At 41.5% G+C, this 27841-nt stretch overlaps 1 protein-coding gene across 3 annotated transcripts in view; it reads right to left on the bottom strand.

Moving 5' to 3' along the window:
* LOC144591950 (E3 ubiquitin-protein ligase RNF38) overlaps window positions 1-22283 on the bottom strand; it is a 129831-nt gene extending 107548 nt beyond the window's left edge. For 2 of the 3 annotated variants that reach the window (XM_078396006.1, XM_078396007.1), the window contains exon 1: window positions 21192-22283. In XM_078396006.1, the coding sequence (XP_078252132.1) occupies window positions 21192-21597 (406 nt within the window). In that variant the 5' untranslated portion in view covers window positions 21598-22283. The remainder of the gene's footprint in view (window positions 1-21191) is intronic. The other variant, XM_078396008.1, reaches the window with a different exon arrangement.
* Window positions 22284-27841: the final 5558 nt, after the last annotated feature.

Genomic DNA, 27841 nt, shown 5'->3' with positions numbered 1-27841 from the left:
CAAGACACATGACCCCAACACAAACGTCCATCACAGTGACTCCAAACATCCCCTCACTGTGATGGAGGCAACAAAACTTCCACTCTCTTCCCCACGCCCACGGACAGACAGCTCGTCCCCGACCTACCCGCACAGTCCCCGCAAGGGGATGGAAGTCCCCGCGCCCGAATCGCACCGGGCGCTGAAACGACTCGCGGCCGAGCCGGGCGATGAAAGGACCCGCGACCAAGCCTTGCGCAGCTAAGTCCCGTGGCCGAGCCGCACCGGATGATGTTAAGTCCCGTGGCCGAGCACACCAGTGATGAAAAGTCCCGCGGCCGAGCTGCACCGGGCGATGTAAAGTCCCACGGCCGAGCCGCACCAGGCGATGTTAGGCCCCGCAGCCGAGCTGCACCGGGCACTGTTAAGTCCAGCGGCCGAGCCGCACCAGCGATGTAAAGTCCCGCGGCCAAGCCGCACCGGGCGATGAAAAGTCTCGCGGCCGAGCCGCACCGGGCACTGTTAAGTCCAGCGGCCAAGCCGCACCGGGCGATGTAAAGTCCCGCGGCCAAGCCGCACCGGGCGATGAAAAGTCCCGCGGCCGAGCCGCACCGGGCACTGTTAAGTCCAGCGGCCAAGCCGCACCGGGCGATGTAAAGTCCAGCGGCCAAGCCGCACCGGGCGATGTTAGGCCCCGCAGCCGAGCCACTCCCCGCGCCGTGAGGAAGAGAAAAGTTTCTCACACCCCCCCCACCCCCACCCCCCCCCCCCACACCACCACCCCCCCCCTACACATACACAACCAATAATCCTCCAAGATTGAGCACAACTTCTCAGAGAGTGGTGAATCTCTCAAAAATCTCTCCATGGAGGCATGTGGAGTCTAGATCATTATGTTTCTCAAGTGAAGATAGATATATTTTTGAACATTGGCTAATTGATGGCTGTGGGGAACTGGCACAGAAGAGACAAAGAAGCCAGGGGCAAATCAGTCACAATTATATTGAATGGTGTGGCAGACTTGAAGGACCAGGTGACCTACTGTTGCTCCAAATTTCTTCTGTTCAAACTACAGGAGTCTGAGGAAGGGTCGCAGACCTAAACATCATCTGTCCATTCCCTCCAGAGATGTTACTCCAGCACTGTGTGTTTCACTCAAGATTTCAGTATCTGTATTTCCTTGTGTTGTCTACAAAATACGACTTAAATTCACAGAGGCCAACATTGTGAAAGATATCAACTCAGACTTTTGAAAAGGGTTGAAGTTTTGAAGCAAGCTGCACTGATTGTATTAAAATATATTAATTCTCAGGAGAGAAATAAAAATGAGAATGAGAGATCTTATTCATGGGGTGACCTAGGGAAGCTCAGATGGTTTTCTTAAGATAGGTGTCAGTTAAGAGAAAATGTAATAAGCTGATCAAAATTACAGTGGCATTGTTAATACTAAATGAGTATTAGTTTCCACCAACATGCAAATTGATTTTTTTTTTAAACAAGGCACAGATAGATAACTGCAAAAGAACAGAATGGAGATTGAGAATTTTCTTTTGAATTTTTCTGTGGATTTTCATAAAGTGATTTCCTTTTCCAAAAAGGATAGCGAAAGGAGACTCAAAGTTTCAAAAAGGAACAGGATAGATAGTGATAAAGAAAAAATATTGAAGACCAATAGAAGGGAGTTGGGAAGAAATGGATTTGCAAAGAGTCATTGCATAAGAGATTGAAAGGCTTTCTCTTGTGCCTTAGAGATGTATATACAGTCTCTGGAGTAACAAGGTTAGTGACAAACAAATGTATCATCTTATTCTGCAAATCAATATAATTGGAGAAATTGCAGCCTTTTTAAAAATTCCATCACTCTCAAAATTCCTCCACTCTTGAGAAAGATCTCAATACCAAAAGCAAAGTCCCTTCCAAGTTATATTTTTTGCCAGGAAAACAGCTATTGTGTTTCTTTAGCCAAGTCTGTCCCTTAAATGGTATATTTGCGCTTGTTTAAAAACTAGGCATCTGACAATTCTAGCAAATATTTCCATTAACTCAATTCGTTAAATGCAATAAATCCAAGTTGAATGAAATGTCCTCTTCCTTTCTGCTGCGTTCTTAGCTTCTAAACACCTATTCTGATTATATCCCTATCCCCTTGCCTCGACAGCCTTTGAACTTAGTCCCATGAGCATTCAGGACATTTCTAATATATTACACTAAATATCCCTTAACAGCATCATAATCAGAGATCCCAAACATTCCATACATGAGCATAATTGGAGAACCATCTTCAATTCAGGTAATTCATTTGCTATATTTAACCATAGAATTTTGAGCAACACCACGTGAGGTTTTAAAATTATCTTCGTCAAAAGCCTATCCCAGTACAAACATTCCAGTATAAACATTTTCGGTTACTCTATGTATTTGTCCCTTCAAACATCAAAACTTTTGCTTTTTTTAAATTTTGGAATCAGACTGGCAGTTATATGGCATATCCTATTGGAACAATCTCATTAGTTCTATTCCCAATGTTCTTTCGCCACTGCCATCCAAATTCTCGATCAGATACTTTATCCAGTTCCCTTTTCTGCCATCTTTACAATAGTGAATTAACTATTCTAAGTACAAAAAATTGCCCCTCACATCCCCCTTGCATCTCCAGCCCAAAATCTTAAACCTCTCTTCTGGTTCTTCCAATCTCCTCCCAACCTCAGCTTATTCTATTAAATGAACAACCTCAGCTTATTCTATTAAATGAACAACCTCAGCTTATTCTATTAAATGAACAACCTCAGCTTATTCTATTAAATGAACAAATTATTTAAAGTCAATTAATCTGCAGAATTTTCAAGATAATTGAATTGCTTTGAAACCACATCAACTTGGAAATTCCACGAGTTGCTGATTAAATTGAATAGATCCACAAAAATATAAGAAATCCTCTATATAAAACAAACAGTCAATAATTTTTAAACCCATGACCTACGCCATCAAGGACAGCAGGTGCATAGGAAAACCTTAACTGAAATGAAAATATAGTGCCATTCCTTCGTTGTTCCACACTAAAACTTCCAATCCAACAATGCCATGCAAGTGAGAAAAGATTTCTGAAATTATACTGAGAACAGGACCAAAATCGTACCTAAGATAAACTGAAGGGATACAGGGAGCTGATTTATTCTTATAATTCATTCCCAAGAATGAGGCATAAACTATATGACGAAAGTAGAAAAGATCTAAAGAAAAAGCAGCAGCCAGAAGGAACATCGTGTATACCTACAAGAAATAGATCAGAGAAAGGCACAGTGCAATTCAAAAATGAGTGGGTAAGTGATTCAGGGTTAGTCAAAAAGCAGAAGGCAAATACAAAAACACGCCTCAAATAAACTTGGACTGTTATTTCAAAATAATCTAAAGATAAGGGTCAGAGGGTAAACTAATGTAAAGCAAACTGAAACAACACATTTTGCTTCAACAGGTAATACAAGAATCATTGCATAATCCTTTATTTAGGATTGGTTGGAAGGCAAAACCTGCAACGGAGTTGAAATACTGGATTTCTTGCATGCATCTGAAATCCATCCATTCAATGTTAGGCACACCCATTTCTTCAAAAAACTGTACTCAAATGATACGCAGACAAAAAAGTGCACCAGGCAGTGAACGTGAAAGGAACTCCCACATAGTTCTAGTACTTTGCTCATTCGTTCTTATATTTAAACACTGCTTGAATTAAAGGAGAGTTGGAGTTCAATTACAACATTCTGGTCCCACTTTTCTGTAAATATCCTTACGTTGAGGTAGCCTTGAATTTACTAGGTTAATTTTTGAGACAGTCCATTCATGAAGGAAGCTATACACAAATGTTGAACCGGCCTTCTTTTCAGATATGCAAATAGACGGATGGGAAAGGACATTTAAAGAAACAATTTCTCATAAGTGAGCTCATAAGTTCACTTATGAGAATATATGAACTTTTTTTGCACCTTCATGGTTGATTCCAACCTTGTTTTTCTTTCCAATCAAATCCAATTCACCAAAACAGAAAACAGCTCCAATTGAATGTGTCAATATTCTTACAATTACTGATCTTAGAGTAAGGAGCATTTCTAGATTTTTTTTGGTTGGTCCTACTTAAAGTTGTGATGTGAAATATCCTATCTGAAAGGATACTGAAGATAGATTCATTGGTAACTTCCAAAAGAGTAAAGAAAGTTGAATTGAAATTAAGGCTTTGCAAGATTATGAAAACTCAAAAGGGCAAAACTAAATTAAAAAAATGAGACCCTGGAAATCTGAAATAAAACAACATACTGGAAAAACTCAGGTCAGACAGCATCTGTGGAAAGAGAAACAGCTAACATTTTAATATCTTTCAGTGTCCTTAACTGTTACTCTTTCCACAGATGCAGCTTTTTTCCTCAGCATTTTCTGTTTTTATTATTCAAGAACAACACTAATTGGATCACTCTTCAAAAAGCACAGCACCGGCATACTAGGCTGAATGATATCCCTGAGCAACAAGACCACCAGGTTAAATGTTAACTTTCCAGTTATCTTATTACGCATGAATAATAACTTAAGTTTTCCATGTAGACTTCAAGGATAACATTTAAACATTCCAAAATGCCTCTTTTTTTGATAAGCAGAAGCAAATAGACCAATTAATTGCTTCGCAAATGATCAAACAATTTATTTGAGCCTTTCCAACATGTTCCTGTGATTAAAGCACTTCACTTCAGGAATATTTCTCAATTATGTGGATTTCCAGCAATTAGTGCCCTCGTAAAATCTCTAAATGCATTTGATTGACTCATTTCATTTATGTAAAGTATATGCCGCCTTTGATAACCTGTATATCATTAATTCTTTACTAAAGCCTGTGCAACAAATGCAGTGTATGGTTCGAATCCTACATGGCAAATCAGAAGTTAAACAGAGGGAAAGAAAATACATTGACATGAGGAATGCAAGTAGAAAAAAAAAAATTGTTTACTTATCTACTTTTCTTCCACATAAATTCTGTAAGAGCAAAATTTAAAACTTGTACGTAGTGATTTGTGAATTCTGCAGGGCCAAATTTTGTTATCCAAATGGCTGTAACACAGGGGTTGCCTGTAATGTCACCTGTAGCCTTCTTTGCCCTGACAATTCAAGTACTTGTCTGCACACTTGAATGTTGATAATCTCTTCCTCCATCCTCCCACTACCCTTTGCGGGTAGTGCGTTTCAGATTCCAACCACTCTCCAATTGAAAAATAATTTCCTTATAATTAGCTCTCCCCCTTGGCCTTTTTACCACAAGAAAATTCAGTTTATCCTCACAACTGAAGTGCTCCATCCCAGACAGGATCTTATAGAAACATTTTAAATTCTTAAGGGATTGGACAGGCTAGATACAGGAAAAATGTTCCCGATGTTGGAGGGAGTCCAGAACCAGGGGGTCACAGTTCAAGAATAAGGGATAGGCCATTTAGGACTGAGAGGAGGAAAAACATTTTCACCCAGAGAGTTGTGAATCTGGAATTCTCTGCCACAGAAGGCAGAGGAGGCCAATTCACTGGATGTCCTAAGAGAGAGTTAGATATAGCTCTAACAGAATCAAGGGATATGGGGAGAAAGCAGGAACGGGGAACTGATTTTGGATGATCAGCCATGTGCAGGGGGCACTCCTAAGGACCTTCTGCAACACGGTGGTGGCATCGGCCATCTTCTATGGAGTGGTCTGCTGGAGCAGCAGCATCTCAGCGGCGGAAGGGAAGAGACTCGACAAGCTGGTCAGGAAGGCCAGCTCTGTCCTGGGTTGCCCCCTCGACAGTGCAGGTGATGGGAGAGAGGAGGATGATGGCAAAGTTAACATCGCTGCTGGTCAACGACTCCCACCCCACACAGGACACTGTCACTGCACTTAACTCCTTCAGTGACAGACTCCTTCACCCCAAGTGGGTGAAGGAGAGATATAGGAGGTCCTTTCTTCCCGCTGCTGTGAGACTGCACAACCAGCACTGCAGCCTGACCAATGTTTTATAAAATTGTACCATAAACACCCTGCCAAGTTAATCAAGTATCCCATATGCCTTCTAAGCTCTCTTATACCACTGCATACCTGTATCATCACCTTCAGGGGGAATTGGATCTGTACACTAAAATTCCTCTGTTCCTTAACACTCCCATGCATTGTGCTTGCCCCAACCTTAGCCTACTCCAAGCAAAATGCGTTCTCTCACAACTATCAAGATTCAATTTCATTTGCTAATGTTCTGTCTATTTTACCAATTCAATTTATCATGTAGCCTAAGATTTCCAGTTTTCTTATCAGTGAATGTATCAATCATACCTTCTACATTCACTTTGAAATTGTTAATATGTTTAACTAACAATAGGAGTCAGCAACAATCCCTGTGATACACCATTGATCACGATTTTCCAATCATTTTGGACAGCATTACCTTCCTCTACCATGTAATATTTTGCTTGTTATCTCTTCCGCTACTTGTTTTTGACCAGAGCATTCACAGCAAGGCATTTTCATTTAATTTCATCTGAATTACCCATATCAGAGATGCATCAAGCAGGAGTGTGGATCAGTAACTGTACAGAAAGTGTCTGCACTCGATGGGCACAAAACATAGTTAAACGTCTAGGGAAAAGATTTATGATGTGCTCGGGAGGACATTGGATATAGAATATCAAAGGAACAGAGTAAAATTACAAGTTTGAGACTGAAAAGAAGATTAAAGATCAGGGATACGTCAAAATATCCAACATATAGACCAATACTTTTATCTTGGGCACACAAGTTTCTGACTAAAATAAATTGGGAGGTAATCTTGACTGCAGAAAAAAGTATTCTATTTCCGTTGTTGAACTGTTTCAGGATCTGAAGAAATGTAAATTGAACAGTGCAAAAGTTATTAAATGCACAGTTTATAAGCTAAAAAACGTGGAATTTTGAGATATCAGAATCCATAATTGTTAAGTGAATAATTCTTTGTGCAGAAGTGATGGTTCTGTACAACTTAGCACAATAATGGGAATAATGCAGAAGTTGCAGGATCAATTTATCCCAAAGATGAGGAAAGATTCTAAGGGGAGTAAGAGGCACCCGTGGCTGACAAGGGAAGTCAAGGACAGAATAAAAATAAAAGAGAAGTATAACATAGCAAAGAAGAGAGGGAAGCCAGAGGATTGGGACTCTTTTAAAGAGCAACAGAAGATAACCAAAAAGGCAATACGGGGAGAAAAGATGAGGTACGAGGATAAATTAGCCAATAATATAAAGGAGGATAGTAAAAGGTTTTTTAGGTATGTGAAGTGGAAAAAAATAGTCAAGGCAAATGTGGGTCCCTTGAAGACAGAACCAGGGGAATTTATTACGGGGAACAAGGAAATGGCAGACGAGTTGAACCGGTACTTTGGATCTGTCTTTACGAAGGAGGATACAAACAATCTCCCAGATGTTCTCGTGGCCAGAGATCCTAGGGTGACGGAGGAACTGGAGGAAATCCACATTAGGCAGGAAAAAGTTTTGGGTAGACTGATGGGACTGAAGGCTGATAAATCCCCAGGACCTGATGGTCTGCATCCCAGGGTACTTAAGGAGGTGGCTCTAGAAATTGTGGAGGCATTGGTGATCGTTTTCCAATGTTCTATAGATTCAGGTTCAGTTCCTGTGGATTGGAGGGTAGCTAATGTTATCCCACTTTTTAAGAAAGGCGGGAGAGAGAAAACAGGAAATTATAGACCAGTTAGTCTGACATCAGTGTTGGGGAAAATGCTGGAGTCAATTATAAAAGACGAAATTGCGGAGCATTTGGATAGCCGTAACAGGATCGTTCAGAGTCAGCATGAATTTACGAAGGGGAAATCATGCTTGACTAATCTACTGGAATTTTTTGAGGATGTGACTAGGAAAATTGACTGGGGAGAGCCGGTGGATGTGGTGTACCTCGACTTTCAGAAAGCCTTCGACAAGGTCCCACATAGGAGATTGGTGGTCAAAATTAGAGCACATGGTATTGGAGGTAAGGTACTGACATGGATAGAAAATTGGTTGACAGACAGAAGGCAAAGAGTGGGGATAAATGGGTCCCTTTCAGAATGGCAGGCAGTGACTAGTGGGGTACCGCAAGGCTCGGTGCTGGGACCGCAGCTATTTACAATATACATCAATGACTTGGATGAAGGGATTAAAAGTACCATTAGCAAATTTGCAGATGATACAAAGCTGGGTGGCAGTGTGAACTGTGAGGCAGATGCTATGAGGTTGCAGGGTGACTTGGACAGGTTGTGTGAGTGGGCGGATGCATGGCAGATGCAGTTTAATGTGAATAAGTGAGAGGTTATCCACTTTGGTGGTAAGAATAGGAAGGCAGATTATTATCTGAATGGTGTCAAGTTAGGAAAAGGGGACGTACAACGAGATCTGGGTGTCCTAGTGCATCAGTCACTGAAAGGAAGCATGCAGGTACAGCAGGCAGTGAAGAAAGCCAATGGAATGTTGACCTTTATAACACGAGGAGTTGAGTACAGGAGCAAAGAGGTCCTTCTGCAGTTGTACAGGGCCCTAGTGAGACCGCACCTGGAGTACTGTGTGCAATTTTGGTCTCCAAATTTGAGGAAGGATATTCTTGCTATTGAGGGCGTGCAGCGTAGGTTTACTAGGTTAATTCCCGGAATGGCAGGACCGTCATATGTTGAAAGACTGGAGCGACTAGGCTTGTATACACTTGAATTTAGAAGGATGAGAGGGGATCTTATCGAAACGTATAAGATTATTAAGGGGTTGGACATGTTAGAGGCAGGAAACATGTTCCCAATGTTGGGGGAGTCCAGAACCAGGGCCCACAGTTTAAGAATAAGGGTTAGGCCATTTAGAACGGAGATGAGGAAAACCTTTTCAGTCAGAGTGTTGTGAATCTGTGGAATTCTCTGCCTCAGAAGGTAGTGGAGGCCAATTCTCTGAATGCATTCAAGAGAGAGCTAGATAGAGCTCTTAAGGATAGCAGAATCAGTGGGTATGGGGAGAAGGCAGGAACGGGGTACTGATTGAGAATGATCAGCCATGATCACATTGAATGGTGCTGGCTCCAAGGGTCGAAAGGCCTACTCCTGCACCTATTGTCTATTGTCTATAATATTGAAACTGCTGGCTTGGAAAAGATAGTCAAAGAAAGGTTAAAAGGTCTTAATTGCTACGTTTTTCCATAGAGGGTGTAAGTTATCTGGAGCAACGGCCATTGGTGGTGGAAGAGGCAGATTCAAGTACACTTAAAGGGCACTTACAATACAATACAATACAATATATCTTTATTGTCATTGTACCCAGGGGTACAACGAGATTGGGAATGCGCCTCCCATACGATGCAATAATTTAGGTCATTTAGACAGCAGCAACCCAACGAAACGAAACAGTTGTAACAGTTTTGGACAGGGTAAAGTGCAAGTTGATCTATGCGTTGTGGCCATCCGGCTCAGCAGGACCGGTTCATAGCAGCTATGGCCCTGGGGATGAAGCTGTTCCTGAGTCTGGAGGTGCGGGCATAGAAGGCCTTGTATCGTCTGCCCGATGGAAGGAGTTCGAACAGACTGTTGCAAGGGTGTGAAGAGTCTTTGTGGATGCTGGTGGCTTTTCTGAGGCCAGATAGGAAAGCTATTCAGGCGCAATGCAAGTTAATGGGATCAGCATCGGTAGAGGCATCATGGTCAGCATGTACAAGATGGAACGAAAGAGCCTATGTCTGTGCTGTATGATTCTATGATGCACGATTCTAAATACATGTGGGATGTCCAATGCAGTTGAGGAATATGCAAACTGTAAATGCAAGTACATTGCAGAAACATTTCTCTTAGCAAGTTACTTCAAGACACGTATGGTATTCCATTGCACAGCATCTACTCTGAAACCTATTTGGGTAAAATTATTTTTGTACCAATCACCTTCCTCTTCAATCCAAACTCTTGTCAGTATGACAACAGTCTCCAGCAGCCCTCCATTACCTTATATTTAGTAAAGGTCCTTATGTTTCTTGGTGGTGAATGCTGTATGGTCAAGTGAAAGGCTTTGAAGATATGTTTAAAGCCAGATCCATTCCTCACACAAGGTTTGTTTGTGCATGTGCCCTTTAAGAGTCATTGGCTTGCAGTCCGCCTATTCTTCCACTTTTAAATGCCTATCTCATATTGAATTCCCCTTGGGGATTAAACCCACAAAGCATAACCAGTTCACTGTCCTGCAATCTTATTTGGGCCACACACATTATCAGCTTCCTTCACCCCCTTTCAGCTTTTAACTAATTATGCCTTGATCTTAGGAATTCTATCCCAAACTTATTTTACCTTTCCACCTCTTGTCATTCATTGTGGCCCCAAAAGCCTATTTCACTGACCCAATTCATATTTTGCTTTGGACAGATGTCAACATTTCTTTGTTCCATGAAGTGCCTTAGAATATTTTGGAGCAGCAAAGTTGCAATTACTGGTGACAGGCCAAGCCAGTTCATTTCCCTATTCCATCCAAAAGCACAGAAGGTAAGCTGATAACACACAACCTGGACTGAAATCAGCAAATTAAGAAGAAACTACAGCACAGGGCTGTAGCACCAGTCAGATTGCACCCATAAACAATGCCTTTTTTCCACAGCTCATTTTATTTTTTGTTATTTCATAATTCCTTATCACTAAATTGGATCTTCTTTTGTAAGGCATATTATTAACGGTCAGATAACAAAATCATACTGAGTGCCTCAAGTATTTTTATGCATTTTGGTTTCACCATATAGAAATTACAACTTGATGTAACTAGTAGAGTGGATAAGGGAGAACCAGTCGATGTGTTATATCTGGACTTTCAGAAGGCCTTCGACAAGGTCCCACATAGGAGATTGGTGTACAAACTTAAAGAGTGCCTCTTGGGTTCTATTGAAAATGCTCCAGATCTTAGATGTCAGAATGCCAATATATAAAGCTGGATCAACAAAACACTGCATAGAGGAGGTCTAAATAAAGAGAACCAGAAGAAAAATAACTTGAATTTATAAACACTATTGACAATATAAACGTCTTATGAGACATTCCAGTTGATGAGTGACAAGAGTGTTTAATTGTCATATGTACCGAAACAGAACAATTAAATTCCTACTTGCAGCAGCACAACAGGTTTGTAAACACAGTACTCAATAAATAATATAAACAAACAAAAATAAAGTTTAAAAAAAATTAAATATAGTGCAAAACAGAACAAAACCCAACGTCCTTGCTAACGTATTCAAATGAAGTACTTTTGAATAAGTTACTACTATAATACATAAAATTGGTTGCCATTTATTGCAGGGTAATGTGGGAAAACATTTTTGGGGATAAATTAAAATTGGCATAACTGGAACTGTTAACATCACTGGTCAAACACATTTTTAATATAAATACCGAAACCTGCAATGTGAAGAATTATTTTCATTTACATTAGTGAAACCAAATCTGCAGACTGTGTGTTTGTTTTTAAAGTAGCACCATAAATTTGACTGAATAATCAGAAAGACCCCAAAATGTAAGTCAAGATATTTTAGGCCACTAAAGAAAACAATGCTCCAATAGAACACATTGCATAACATTTCCAATACTAAATGAATCTAGTACAGAACATTCCTAACACCATATTATGCAACTACGTACAGTGCCCTCCATAATGTTTGGGACAAAGACCCATCATTTATTTATTTGCCTCTGTACTCCACAATTTGAGATTTGCAATAGAAGATAATCACATGTGGTTAAAGTGCACATTGCCAGATTTTATTAAAGGGTATTTTTATGCATTTTGGTTTCACCATATAGAAATTACAACTTGATGTAACTAGTAGAGTGGATAAGGGAGAACCAGTCGATGTGTTATATCTGGACTTTCAGAAGGCCTTCGACAAGGTCCCACATAGGAGACGGTATTGGGGATTCAGTGTTGAGGTGGATAGAGAATTGGTTGGCGGACAGGAAGCAAAGAGTAGGAATAAACGGGTCCTTTTCGGAATGGCAGGCAGTGACTAGTGGGGTACCGCAAGGCTCAGTGCTGGGACCCCAGTTATTTACAATGTATATTAATGATTTGGACGAGGGAATTGAATGCAACATCTCTAAGTTTGCGGATGACACGAAGCTGGGTGGCAGTGTTAGCTGCGAGGAGGATGCTAGGAGGCTGCAGAGTGACTTGGATAGATTAGGCGAGTGGGCAAATGCATGGCAGATGCAATATAATGTGGATAAATGTGAGGTTATCCACTTTGGCGGCAAGAACAGGAAAGCAGAGTATTACCTGAATGGTGGCCAATTAGGAAAAGGGGAGATGCAACGTGACCTGGGTGTCATGGTGCACCAGTCATTGAAAACAAACGTGCAGGTGCAGCAGGCAGTGAAGAAAGCGAATGGTATATTAGCATTCATAGCAAGAGGATTTGAGTATAGGAGCAGGGAGGTTCTGCTGCAGTTGTACAGGGCCTTGGTGAGACCACACCTGGAGTATTGTGTGCAGTTTTGGTCTCCTAATCTGAGGAAAGACATTCTAGCCTTAGAGGGAGTACAGAGAAGGTTCACCAGATTGATCCCTGGAATGGCAGGACTTTCATATGAAGAAAGACTGGATAGACTAGGCTTATACTCGCTGGAATTTAGAAGACTGAGGGGGAATCTTATAGAAACATATAACATTCTTAAGGGGTTGGAGAGGCTAGATGCGGGAAGATTGTTCCCGATGTTGGGGAAGTCCAGAACCAGGGGTCACAGCTTAAGGATAAGGGGGAAGTCTTTTAGGACCAAGATGAGAAAACATTTCTTCACCCAGAGAGTGGTGAGTCTGTGGAATTCTCTGCCACAGAAAGTAGTTGAGGCCAGTTCATTGGCTATATTTAAGAGGGAGTTAGATGTGGCCCTTGTGGCTAAAGGGATCAGAGGGTATGGAGAGAAGGCAGGTACAGGTTACGGAGCTGGATGATCAGCCATGATCATATTGAATGGCAGTGCAGGCTCAAAGGGCCGAATGGCCTACTCCTGCACCTATTTTCTATGTTTCTATGTTTAGACATAGTGTCCCCATTTCAGGGCACCATCGTATTTGGGACACATGGCTTCACAGGCGTTTGTAAATGCTCAGGTGTGTTTAATTGCCTCTTTAATGCAGGTATAAGAGAGCTCTCAGCACCTAGTCTTTCCTCCAGTCTTTCCATCACCTTTGGAAACTTTTATTGCTGTTTATCAACACGAGGACCAAAATTGTGCTAATGAAAGTTAAAGAAGCCATGATGAGAATATGAAATATTCAATGCCAACTCACCCAATTTAATCAAAAATTAGTACAGCGAATAATATTTCAGATAAAAACAATAACTCATGTGAAAGGAATCAAAACATTTGCGATGCTATTTGCTATACAACTATCCATGGCCTTTTACACATCTACTTTTGCATACTCTTGCAAGAATCCCTTTCCACTGCTTGGCCAACACAATATTGCTGTATTGAATTACTGTTAGAAAGGGAGTGAAGGAAAATAAAATATCGCGAACAGAAGCAAAACATAAACCAAATTAGCTTATGGCTGTAAAGATACATCATCATGTCATAAGGGATAGGAGTAGAATTAGGCCATTCAGCCCATAAAGTCTACTCCACCATTCAATCATGGCTGATCTATCTCTCCTTCCTAACCCCATTCTCCTGCCTTCTCCCCATAACCTTTGACACCCTTAGTAATCAATAATCTATCCATTTCGGCCTTAAAAATGTCCACTGCCACAGGAGGCTGTGGAGGCCAAGAATTCCACAGATTCACCATCCTCTGTCTAAAGAAATTTCTCCTCATCTCCATTCTAAAAGAACATCCTTTAATTCCAAGGCTATGACCTGTAATCCTAGACTCTCCCACTAGTAGAAACATCCTCTTCACATCCACTCGATCCAAGCCTTTCACTATTCTGCATGTTTTAATGAGGTCCCCCCCCATATTCTTCTAAACTACAGCAACTACAGGTCCAGTGCCGACAAACGCTCATCACAGGTTAACCCATTCATTTCTGGGATCATTCTTGTAAAACTCCTCTGGACCCTCTCCCTGTTTTGGAGACAAACCCTCTTGAAATAAATGCTGGCATCGAGTTTGCTTTCTTTACTGCTGATTCGACTTGCAAATTAACTTTTTAGGAATCCTGCACCAGCACTCCCAAGTCCCTTTGCACCTCCGATTTCAGGATTCTCTCCCCATTTAGAAAATAGTCTACTCCTTTATTATTTCTATCAAAAATGCATGACTCCACACTTTGCTACACAAGATTCCATCTGCCACTTCCTTGCCCACTCCCCCAGCCTGTCCAAGTCCTTCTGCAGGGTCCCTGCTTTCTCTACACTACCTGCCCCTCCACCTATTTTCATATGATCCACAAACTTTGCCACAAAGCCTTCAATCCCCTCATCCAAATCATGAATATACAACGTGAAAAGTAGTGCCCCAGCACCGATCCTTGCGGAACTCGACTAGTCACTGGCAGCCAACCAGAAAAGGCCTCCTTTATTGCCACTCTTTGTCTTCTGCCATCCACCCAACCTGCTATCCATGCTAGTACCTGTCCATTGATACCATGGGCTCTCATCTTCTTTAGCAGCCTAATGTGTGGCACCTTACCAGAGGCTTTCGAAAATCTAAGTAAACAACATTTGTCTGTCCTGCTATTTCTTCAAAGAATTCCAGTATCACATGGGGTGTGATACAAAAACAGGAACACTCGGCCAGTCAGTCATTCAACACTGTTTTGCCATTAAGATCACTACAGATCCAATGTTTCCTGCTCACTACTTGTACCATTCGAAACCCCTGTAGTCAATCTTGAACGTATTCAGTGGCTCTGCCTCCTCAGCTGTCTGGGATGGAGCATTCCAAAGATCCATCAAGCCCTTCTTTTGAAATGATCCCGGTTCTGGATAACTCCAGAAGTATAAACGACCTCGCAGCATCCACCTTCAATCCCCCTTTTATGTTTCATTCTCCTGCTCAACCTTTCTATGTCTAACCTCTCATCCTAGGAACAAACCCTGTGATTTTTCACTGCAGTGCATCAAATGGTATGCAGTATTATAGATGTTATCACACCAGTTTCCTATAATAGTCTATTAATTAAAAATTACCCTGCTTTTATATCCAAGCCAGTTACAATAAAAGTCTGGAGGGTCTCAATCCAAAACGTCACCCATTCCTTCAGTCTGAAGAAGGGTTCCGACCCGAAACGTCACCCATTCCTTATCTCCCGAGATGCTGCCTGACCTGCTGAGTTACTCCAGCATTTTGTGAATAAATCGATTTGTACCAGCATCTGCAGGTATTTTCTTATACTACCCATTCCTTCTCTCCTGATATGCTGCCTGACCTGTTGAGTTACTCCAGCATTTTGTGAATAAATACCTTCGATTTGTACCAGCATCTGCAGTTATTTTCTTATAGAAGTCAAAATTTCTTTACTCTTCCTAATTACTTACTGTACCCACAAGCTAATATTTGTGATTCTTGAACCATACTTCCACCAGGTGGCGCCATGATGGCTGCCTCGCCTACAGTATGTCTGTCTTTTTCATCTTTCTTTTGTTATTTTTGGTGTGTTTAGAAAGTATGCATTAATGTTCTCTGGTTTGTTTTATGTGGGGGGGGGGGGGGGGGTGTCGTGGAAACTTTTTTTCAATCTCTTACCTTGCCGGAGATACGATTGTTTTCCAGATCGTATCTCAGGTCGCTCTGCGGCCGAACATCGTGGAGTTGGAGGCCTTGCTCGGGACTGACTTTGACTTGCCATCGGAGCAGATTCCTTGCCTGGGATCAACGCTCCAACCGCAGCCTGCGGACTTTAACATCGAGGAGCTCGCCGTCTCAGGTTGAGACCGACGTCGGGAAGCTCTGAAACCGCACGAGGTCCGATCACCCGGCGCCAGGGAGCTGAGATTGCCCCCCCCCCCCCGATGCAGGAGCTTGATCGCCCCAACGAGGAAGGCCTGCTGCCAGCTACGGGAGTAAGATCGTCCCGTCAACGGAAGGTTAGAGGCCCCCGACCGCTGGAGGACGAAGATGGGAAGAGATTGAATTTTTTTTCAGCCTTCCATCAGTGAGGAATGCGGAGGAGTCACTGTGGTGGATGTTCATGTTAAAATGTATTTTGTGTGTTCTGTTACTTTTTATTGGTATGACTGTATGGCAAATGAAATTCCTCGTATGTTGCAAAACATACTTGGCTAATAAAGTATGATTATGATTACTCAGAAGCATCCCAACCCGAAATGTAACCTGTCCATTCACTCACAGATGTTGCCCGAATAATTGTAATTTACCAGAATATCCCTTTGTAATGCAATCTTTTGTAATCCATTAAATCATAATTTGCTTTTTCATTTCAAAGTGAATAACCTCACATTTTCCTCACATTATACTTCATCTGCAAAGTTCTTGCCTATTCATTTAACCCCATCTCCAATCACTTTGCAGGGTCTGTGTCCTCCTCCCACACTCATTGTTAACTCTATCTTTGTATCAGCAGCAAATCTGGCTGGAGCACACATTTTTAAAAATCTAGTAGATTATTACAGGGCAAAGTTTCACATCCACAATTGCATTCCATGAACATCCTCAGGGCTACTGTTAGCATTTTGATTTGTCCAATCCATACGATAATTATATTGCCCATGATAATTGCACCACCCTTCTGATTCGCCACCATTATTTTGTGATTGATACTGTTATATGGCATGGTATTGTATAGTTAGTCAAAGGATCACAGAGCAATGAAACAGATGCTTTGACTCACAATGTCCATTTAAGGGCTTATACACTGATCTCACCAGTGACCTCTCACCCTTACTATTTATTTCCACCTAAACAATTCCACATCTTGAACTCCTGTGCCAATATTAATCCTCATCATACAATGGCATTATCCTTTATTTACAGATTTAACCCATCTCACTTTTCTACCACAATATCAAATACCCCTCAATATTCAGTTTCCAGTCATGATTCCCTTGCAATCACTTATTTGTAATGGCTATAAAATCATAATCATTTAACCATTAGTGTTGTTATTATGAAATCAACTCATTTATCTTGTTTTGAATGGTGCCTGCATTTAAGAATCTTTACCTTTTTCATTTTTCCTCTCTGATTTCTCACTTGCGTACTCTTATTATTCCACTCTGCACCTTCACAATACAGTCTGGTTATTGTTACCCATCTTTGACCTGCACTATTGACTTTTCCTTCCAACGTGCTCCCTCACCCGAACCTCTATGTCCGATTTCCAGTTTAGCTTCTTGCATGATCAATTCCAAGGACACCGAGGAGGCCCACAAAATCACTTGTTTTTCCAAGTCTGCAGGAAAGTGTTCTCATGCTCTGACTAGAATCAACACATGAAAGGTGTTTTAGCAGTAGTTTGGCTTCTTTGAATTCCATGCTTGCATGGATGAACCTTTATTTAACAGCGATAGTCAGCTTGTTTGAATGTACATCTACCAGTGACGTCAAGGGAACTAAAATAGCAGTGGATGAGCAGAAAAGCTATAATATTACAAATTAGATTGTAACTTAAAGAACTGCAAACAAATAGCTGAAAATATTTCAATTTTTCACTCCCCTACCTTAAAAGTTAAACTAAAAGAAATTATACTTTGTTGAAGTCACATGGCACAGGGAGTATCTTGTTGCATTGCTGATTATTTAATGCCCCAAGGCAAAGATATCGATAAATAGAAAATGCTTCTGCACGAATACTTTTAACTGGCTTAATCTGATCTCTGTCAAACGTTTCAGGATTGGATAATAGTGCCAGGTTTTTTTCCCCCAATATTCTTGCCCCATATCATTCTGCTTGACTGTGCACATCCATAACAATAGAAATGTGATAATGCAACAGTCAGAGAATTATGGATACTTATTCCACATGTTTTTTTTAAATGGAACATTGCAGGAACTGCTAGTGGCAGGGAAAGTATCATGATTCTGCCAACAATGTGCCGTGTTGTGTGAACTTCAGCCAGTACTTATAAAATGTCTTAAGACTGACTAAAATATATACCTCCTCTCTGTGAAAAGTTACAAAAGCCTCAAATTGGAGTGGTTTTATGTTTACGGAAAATATATCAAGCACGTTAGACTGAAGTGCAGTTCATGGTGGAATGTGACTTTTAGAGTGATCTGATTACAATCTAATGGATCATATCCCTACGCATCAATTCTTTATCTAGTATCTCCAGTTAAACTTCACCCTAATCGCCCCCTCCATGTTGAAGTGGCATGGTTTCACATTGTATCCTCAGCATTTTTACCAAAGGGAATTGCCTCCCTTTCCTCCATGACCCCTGTAGAAATATATGCACAACACTTTCCCATTGTCCACCTCGCTGGGACTGTCTCACCCAATCCTGTATTTCCCTTTCCAATCTCAGCCAGACACTTTCAGAAAGGACTTCCTTTAGAACTATATCTCACCACATCCTCCTCATTTACGCATTGCCACTTGACAATGTTATAGAATCTTACAGCCAAGAAACAAACCTTTTTGGTCCACCTCATCTAAGCGATGCCTATGTACGATTTGCTTTCATTAGCTCTGCATCCCTCTATGGTTTTCCTATCCAAGCTACTGCCCAAAATGTCTTTTAAACACTGTAATTACAGTATATCTGCCGCCGCACCTCCTCTGGCTATTTGCTCCAGATAATCAACACCTTGTGTGTAAAAAGCTGACTTGCTTGACCAAGTAATGGCTGATTTGCAACATCTCTGAACTACTGGAAAGATGGAAGGGGTTATCTTTGGCACACTCTGAACCACTAGCCTGGCGTAAATTCAGTAACTTTGAAACTAATTTCATGCCATATCCCATCATCTATCTGTCTGAACCAATGTTGCTCATAACCTCAATGTCCAGAATGCAAATTCTCATCCTACATGAAAGATTGCAAATTTATAGCATTGTTTATTTCCACTCCTCCCTGTGGTACCGATACCTTCATGTGTCTTTGTCAACTTTCAGACTATTTAATTCCAATGCTCGCCTAGTGGGCTACATCGAAGCTTCACATCGTCCTGACCCAAACTGTTTAAACCTACATTGGATTCTATGCATCCATCACCCATTTAGTGATATTGTCGTAAATTCTGCATTAAAATCTTCATTCTTGCATTCAAATACCTTTGGGGCATCTGTTTGTTCCAACAACCACATAATTCTCCCATGACGTTCCTTGATCTCTCTCAAATAAAAAAAACACTTGCAAATGCAACCCCCCCACCAACCACCTGATACAAATGAGTCCACTTACAATTTACTGTTTAGTTTATTGTCACATGCACAGTGAACAGCTTTTGTTGCGTGCTATCCAGTCAGCAGAAAGACAATACATGATTACAATTAAACCATTTACAGTGTTTTGATAGATAAATGATAAGGGAATAACATTTAATGCAAGGTAAAGCCAGCAATGTCCAATCAAGAATAATCCAGACTTTTTCCTCCTCTTTGATCAAGTTTGTTTCACCCCTAGTAATATCTATTTTAAAGTAACATTGGCATGTTTATCCAAGTTAAAGAGAATAGACAAATTTCTGTTTTTCTTTTAAGAGGCACTGCTTCTGGACAATCGTTCTCATGACAAGAAATAAATATCACCAAAACTCGCAAAACCAAGCTGTAAAAGACATCGTGTTAAGGACAGGAAGAGAATGTATTGGATGGCAAACTAAAGTATCTACATTCTTGCTATGTTTATAGTCCACACCAATTCAAAATCAGTAAAAGATAAAAAAAATGAGTTATCCAATAATTGATGTAACAGAGATTTGAAGATTAGACAATATAAAGTGAATGATCCATTTGGACAATAAAAATTAAATTATGAAATCTGAATTGACAATATATTGTCATTTCTACACAGTTGGATGACTTAATTTTGACAGTAGGTATCCAACATGTCAATGTACTCACTTCACTAAATTATTTTAGGAAATGTTTTAAAAAAAAAGAAAATGCCAAGCATTCCTCATTTTATGCAAACAACTGCCTAACTTTAACTCTCTGATTTATTGATACAAGTTATGGCTATTTCAATTTTAAATTAAAAATGTTGCTTTTACCAGTGGAATGAATGACATGAAGATGGGCTTTCACGTATATGTTTTTTCATGACAAGAACAAGCCAACAATCAACTAGTTGAGCCTTCCCAAGAGGCAGAGCAGACCATGCCACAAAGCTTTCATGTCGTTGTCACTATTTTGCAGCAGCATATGAGATGACATGTGTCAGACACAGACTGTTACTTGCTTTTGGAAAAGTTACATGATGCACCCTGTATGCAATTCCACCCAAAAGCCCACCCAAAGAGTAAGGAAAAACGTCACGTTTACTTAGTTCAGAAGCAAAACTCAGATGTAGGTGGAAGCCGAGTTAGATTTAGCTCTTAGGGCTAAAGGAATCAAGGGATATGGGGAAAAAGCAGGAACGGGGTACCGATTTTAGATGATCAGCCATGATCATATTGAATGGTAGTGCTGGCTCAAAGGGCCGATTGGCCTACTCCTGCGCCAATTTTTTCTGTTTCTAACTATAAACCTGTTCAAACTACACATTTGTGTGACATCGTCCTCGAAGATTGTTTTCTAAAATTTCCAGCAACGGACAGAATGATTAAACAACTAAATTGCCGGCCTCCTGAATAGGTGGTGATATTAAAACAGTTTTTATTTTAACTGTGCGAGATTCAGCACTATTCTCCCTTATCAATATTTACTACACAAATAGTTATGGTTGCAGTCCTTCCAATAGTAACCGAGATGTGCTTTTTAAAATTATTCATTCCTCCTCTCCTACAATTTAGTGAAAAAGCAGCGAGTTTTAACTTGGTGCACATTGCACGAGCTTCAATCCAAACGCAACATGCTCTGCGAGTGGGGCACCGATTACAAACAACTAAACCCGGTGTCCTAATTATTGGCACACTAAGTCCCGTCCACTAGCTCTAATGCTGGGCCTTGTAAGAGAAAGAAAGTGGCACCCACCACACAATCTCATAACATTATCGCACGCAGGCGCCCTGCTATCAGTTAGCCCACACAAACTGGAGCAGCGCTTCCCAGAGGCACCAAACTTGCAGGCTGCACATCCCCAGAGTCACCGCCACCCCGCCTGAGCCCACGGTCCTTTACCTGCTGGCCTCGCCGCTCCGGCCGCGCCTCCATGCCCCATGGCGGGACGATCGCCGTGGCCCTGGCAGCCGGCCTGCGGCTGGAGGCCGCCTGCCCTCGGCGGGTTTATGCCGCCGCCACCGAGTCCCGACCTGGATCTGGAGCGCGTCCGGGGAGCATCCAGCAGCGGGTGCTGGGCGGGCGGGGGGTATCTGCCCGCACCCCGGTCCCACGGCTCCTGCCGCAGCGAGCCCTCGGGACCCGGCCCGCCGCCCGCCGCCGGGTTACTCGGGGGCCGCGGCTGCTCGGCGGACGCGCCTTGGTCGTGGCTGCGATCGCCGGTGTCTTTGGGCGGAGAGGGCCCGGCCCGCAGCCGGGGGTAGAGGCAGGGCTCCTGAGCCGAGTGAGAAGGCGAGGCGATCGGCATCTGGTGCCGTGAGGAGGCGGCGGGAGCGGCGCGGGCCCAGGGGAGGGGAGGGGAGGGGAGACGGCGGCCGGGAGAGGGGGTCAGGGGGAGCTGGTCGGGCCGATCCCGAAGTTGCGGGACTTTGTGTCGGGCGGTGGCGGCGGCTGCGGCGGGAACAATAACCGGGGGCGGCCGAGAGCCTGCTCCCCGCTGCCCGCTGCCCGCTGCCGCTCTCACTGCGCCTCCCAGGCCCCGCTGCTGCCGCCGCACTTCCGCAGCTGCTCCTCTCGGGCTTGGCCAAGCTCCAGGCTCCCTCACTGTCCGCTTCGCTCCGTCGTTTCGCTTCGTGTTCCGCCCTCAGTCGCCCCGGTGACCGTCACCAGACCCGCAAGTTTCCACAATCTGATATTTGTCTCCTTCCTGTTATTTAATTTCTGATGTTGAGGGCGGTGGGGTTTGTTTCTTTTTTGTTGCGCCTCCTCCTCCTTCCCGTCCGTGGCCCCCGGACCTCTCTCCCAGTCTGTGCGCCTTGTGCCGGGGGCCGGGTTATTTACAGCGGCCTCATGTACTGCTGACTCAACCCGCTCTCATGGGTTGCGTTCCTCGCCAGAGGAAAGGGAGGAGAGGAATGAATTAATAATTGCGAGTCACTGACTTTCAGCAGTCAGTTCTCCGCCCGCAACACAGCAAGCCCCCCACAGCACGCCACCCCAAATCAGAATCAACTCCAGTCCAAGCCCGTGTCAACCCTTTACCTCATTCAAATTACATTTCCAATTCAAATTCACGCCTGAAATAAATTCAAACCCAAAACAGCCACGACTCCAATTCAATACAAATCCACGTCAACCCCTGACCCCAATCCAAATTACATTCCAACAAACCCAACTGTATTCTGACTCAACTACTTCCCTAACCCGAATCCAATCCAATTCCTGGACCTATTTCATCTGGGTTTTAACCCCATCCAAACCTAGGTTAGAATTAAAACCTAATCCAAATTGCAATTCGGCCCCACACATAAGTATTAAATCTATTTTATGGCAATGTTTTTTGGATGCTATGGTTCGACTGATATAATATAGTCGATTGGAATGAAGGTAAACAGGTTCATAGAGCGCCTGTCGCTTGCCCGAACCTTGCTCAGCTCCAGCAGAATAGGTGCCATACTCAGAATAAATGCAAAGATCAAAAGAATTTCAGCTGCAGACTAAATCCATCAATCTGGGACTTGACTAGCAGCAGGAAATGAGACATCGTCAGCTCATCACTCACTTCACATTTATATTATTTGCGAAAGAGTTGCGTTTTCTAATTAATCTTGTTGTTCACCCTTAAATTAACTGCAATTATGTGGAATACTCTACTTTTTTTTGTCGCTGTCGATCGACTATTTGCTGTCGATTGCGCTGGGCTGGTTTCCACTGAAGGAGGAGGAGTGAACAAGGCAGCTGCCTGTTATTTACTAACATTGGCAAAAGGTGGGGGTTGTATGACTCTCGAGAGGAGATGACCCATGTGGTGGCTTGTTATTTAATGTTCCAAGCCTTTTGTTGAGCATTAGGAGTAGGAAGGAGAAACGAGCGTTGTGATTTTTAGATAATAGGTGACTGATTTTGGTTACATAAAAGAGGGATTGTATTGTGTTAATAGTCATCGGTATTTAATACTTCTGCGGGAATATAACATTTTAAATTTAACGGTAGAAATACGATAAATTAAGAAATAATACCGGAGTTGGAATTGATTGTGGATACCCATTATTTAGAAACCGCCCAGCAATGGCTGATTCATTTCCTCAGAATAATGTTGTTAAATATAATCGTGCTAGATTTTAAGCAGTAATTGTTTTCTGTTTTTTTCTCAATGTTTTACATATTATAAACGTTTTCAAGTTAAAAAATATATTTCCCAATGGAAAATAAGCACGGTGGAGGCGGAAATAAGATTCTAGTACATTATATTATATTATCACATTGAAGATATGGAAATAACCGTATTTTTAATATATGAATATTACATTCTTATTTGTGGGATGAAACACCTGGATTACGTGGGGTTCTTCCTGATTGGGGTTTGAGCAGATAATGTAGGATGGAAATTCACTGCACTGTCGAGGGAATGCTGCATTGTTTTTGGATTATGTAGGTGATGCCTGCCTGTTGACTTTCACAATAAAGATACTCGGGCATTATTCAAAGTCGGAGGAGCTAAACAATACCTCCACCACCATCAACTACCAGAGCGCCAATAAAAGTAACTCGCTCTTGTTTTACTTATTAACACATCGTTTACCAGCATGACTGTTTCTCCAAATTAATCCAAACCTTGAAGAACTTTGAACTATTTTGATAAGAAAAAGAATCGTTAATATATAATGTTATTAATTACCGTTTTAAACATTTTGATTATTGCTTTTTAAAAACATAAGTGTTTTGGTTTAGTTTTCTTTAAGTACACATTTTAGACAAGTGTGCAGTACAATGTTTGTAGATTTTTTCCCAAATTATAATTGTAATTATCTGCATGTGATTGTTAAAGAAAAGCTGCATTTCAATAATTTTGAATTCAACTATGCTTGAATAAAGCTCATTAGAGGAAATCTGAGTCCACAGACTTACATTTAAAATGCCCTCCATTGATAATGTTTACTCGGATGATAGAGATTCATCATGCATATTGTTAATATTTTAATTTCCATTATAAGTAAGAATGATAAAAATGACTTTCAACAAGACTTTCTTTTACCTTTTGCTGAATAGTCAGGAAAGTATTGGCACATTTGATCAAGTTCTGCATTTAGGTATATATTCATCGAGAAATATTTTATGAATCCATTGTGGATTTTAGATACATTCACATTTATATTTGATGAAATCATACATTTTGTAGAGAATGTATTGTACTCTACTAAATAACATGGTATTTAAATGTGCTTAATATATCAACACAGCCAGACCTTACAGAATGTAGAAATAAAAAACTCCAGATGCTGGTTCATACCAAAGATAGACATAAAGTACTGGAGTAACTCAGCGGGTCAGGCAGCATCTCTGGAGAAAAAAGACGGATGACGTTTTGGGTTCAGGTCTGAAGAAAGTTCCTGTCCCGAAACGTCACCCATTCTTTTTCTCCAGAGATACTGCCTGACCCGCTGAGTTTCTTCAGCTCTTTGTGTCTAACTCAGGCCTTTTTACAGTCTGAAGAATGGTCCCAACCCAAAACGCCACGTATCCTCTCTGTAGATGCTGCCTGATGACAGTGTTCCTCTAGCTTCTTTGTTTTTTATTGTTCATATATATATTATATGTTTACACTGGGCTTAAGGCAAGGCACGCCAATGAGAGGTCTGTTTCTTATCAGGTTGATTTGGAGCTGATTTGTTATGAATTGAGACCATTTTTGGGGGGGGGGTTTATCTCTTGACTATGGGAAAAGGAAAATAGACTTCATTTGGGAACAGAAACAGGAATGGGCTTTTTAACCTCTCATAGCCATTCTTCTCTTCAATTGGATCATGGATAATGTATAACCATATTTACTCCTTTGCCTCTTATCCCATAATATCTTTGGTAAACAAAGCTCCATCACCTTCCAAGTTAAATTTAATAACTAGTAGAATAATTCTGAAATTTTTATAGGTTTTGAATGTATAAGTATTTCTCAGAAGATCCGGTTTCAAATTTTAGGCTCTGTTGCCTAATAGATACCATAACCAACGGAAATAGTTTCTCTGCATGCAACCCAACACTAAACATACTGAAGACTTCAGTCAAATTGCCATTGTTCTTTGAAATTGTAGTGTGTAGGAGCCTTATTTTTTCAAACCTGTCCTTACAATTTAGCCCTTGGAGTCTGTCTTTTTGGTAAATGTAAACCCTATGTCCAATGATTTCAACACTACTCCAGTTGAGGTGTGAGTTGGCTGGTGAAGAAAGTCGTTTTCTTGTGCTAATATGTGTGCTCTATTCATAATACAAATGGATGCTGGAGTTCTCAAAGATAACTTTTTCTTAGACAGCGTCTCATGGGGAATTTATCAACTCCCATCCATCAGGAGCCACAAAGGATCCATAACATCTAGAACATGCTGGCCCTCACAATTTTTGCACTGTGAAAAAGGCAGTGTTACAGGCACCAAGGTCAAAGTACAACGTAAAACACTTTTCCTAATCAGATGTGCAGCACTTTGGTCAACGTGGGTTGTTTTTAAATGTGCTATACAAATAAAATTGACTTGACTTGACATGATCCATGGAACAAAAGGTGGGTGTAAAGAGTGCGGGAGATCAACCAACTCTTAAAACGGTTAAGTGCATAGATTTTTCGGAACCTTCAAAGCAATTTAGGGCCCAATCACCAAAGTGCACCACAGATTTTAGTGCACACTGGTCTTATTGCCTCCACGCCTTTTCCATTCATTCTGGCTTCAATGCTGCACCTCACCTATTGTACTGTTAGATTAGAGCTAATCTATAGCTCAATGGGAAACTTCAACCTCCTTTGCATGCACTCCAGAAATAAGATTGCTCCAACTGCTGTGATCTGACTGCAGTATGCCTTATACTTAAAATTCACAGTGCAAAGGTTTTCTAATAAATTTCATCCACTATAAAACACCATCCCCTAACAGTAGAGCAACAGTCTGAAGAAGGGTCTCGACCCGAAACGTCACCCATTCCTTCTCTCCCGAGATGCTGCCTGACCTGCTGAGTTACTCCAGCATTTTGTGAATAAATCCCCTAACAGTAACTGTGTACCCTTTCCCATATCTCAGGAGTCATCTTTCTGCAGGGGGAATTAAATTCACCATTGCCATCAGTCTATCTTCAGAACCTTAGACTGCCCGAAGAAAAGGCTGCTTGAAGATCAAGATCTCAAACCCTGCACAAATCTGATATATACATACCTCAGTGACCCCCAGCCTCCTGCATGTGTCTTAATACTTTGGCAGTATGCAACAGACACCTCAAAACACGAGATATATCAGCAAAGTTATCTACACAGGATCCTCCAAATCCCCATATAGGATGAGCATCTTGGAGGTCCTAATTACACCCTGTGAGTTCTAGATGGGCAAGCCAGGTCATCCACATGCTGGGCATCAAATCTGCAAAACTGGCACACCATGTATGCTTTATCTGGTGGACTCAAAGCCTCCTTGAACGAGTGTAACATCCCTACCAACTCTTGGGAATCTTAGTCACTGATTATCTCCATCCAGTGTCAAGTACACAATGGAAGAAATACACCACCTCACAGATCACCTAACCTAGCTCTTGCCCTGACTGTAGCAGAGACTTCAAATTCAACATTGGCCTAATCAGTTACCATTGAACAAGAGTGGAAGTAAATCATCCTTGATTCTGAAAGATCACCTGAGAAGAAGGAGAAGGATTCTAACAATCACTGGACAAGATCAATGGCTTCATAATAGATTCTACTCTGCCTTTGGGAATGTGAAATTTGTATCCAATTCCATAATTATGTGGTTGAAGAATCACATCCAATCTGGTTATTTTTGGAGTGGATCCTCAGTTTCCTGATTCTATAACAACAGCAAAACATAAGAAGGAACTGCAGATGCTGCTTTAAACTGAAGATATGCATAAAAAGCTACAGTAACTCAGCAGGTCAGACAGCATCTCTGGAGAAAAGGAATAGGTAATGTTTCGGGTCGCGACCCTTCAGAAAAGTATATATGTTCAAAGTATATAACAGCAAAGTATATCTGTTCACTGTTTTTGTAATTTGATTTTTTTTTACTGTGGGTAAGTCAGCTGGAAGCATGGTATGTTGATGGGAGTAGATGAAACTAAAGATCCATTTACTTCTTGTGTCCATGAAATACCAATTAAGTTGCCTCTTTGCCTTGATGGTAATGACGAAAGATGCACTTGCAGGGTAGACACAATAAAGCCAGGGATTCTCCAGATTTGTTTAGGTTGGGATTGCGTGTACGTTTGTAATTCACATCCACCATGCTTTAAATCAGAAGATTTGTCAAATTGTGAACTTGTATCCAGAGGTCGGTTACCCTATTTTGTGACCTTCCTTCCATTACAACATGCCTTTACATGCTCATTTTCTGTGAATGCCATCTGGTTAATATCCTGTCTGACAGGAGTGCACTGAAACATCTGGCTAAGAGTGCTCAAATCCTCAAACGGGGCTTGAATCTTCTACATACAATGGTTACAAAGAAGCATTATAGTTAAAACAGTCGAGACTGAATTACTACAGTAATGCTGTCTATCTTGTTTCT

This window comes from Rhinoraja longicauda, chromosome 3 (assembly GCF_053455715.1).
Source record: "Rhinoraja longicauda isolate Sanriku21f chromosome 3, sRhiLon1.1, whole genome shotgun sequence".
NCBI lineage: Eukaryota > Metazoa > Chordata > Chondrichthyes > Rajiformes > Arhynchobatidae > Rhinoraja > Rhinoraja longicauda.
This window is presented reverse-complemented; position numbering and strand designations above follow the sequence as displayed.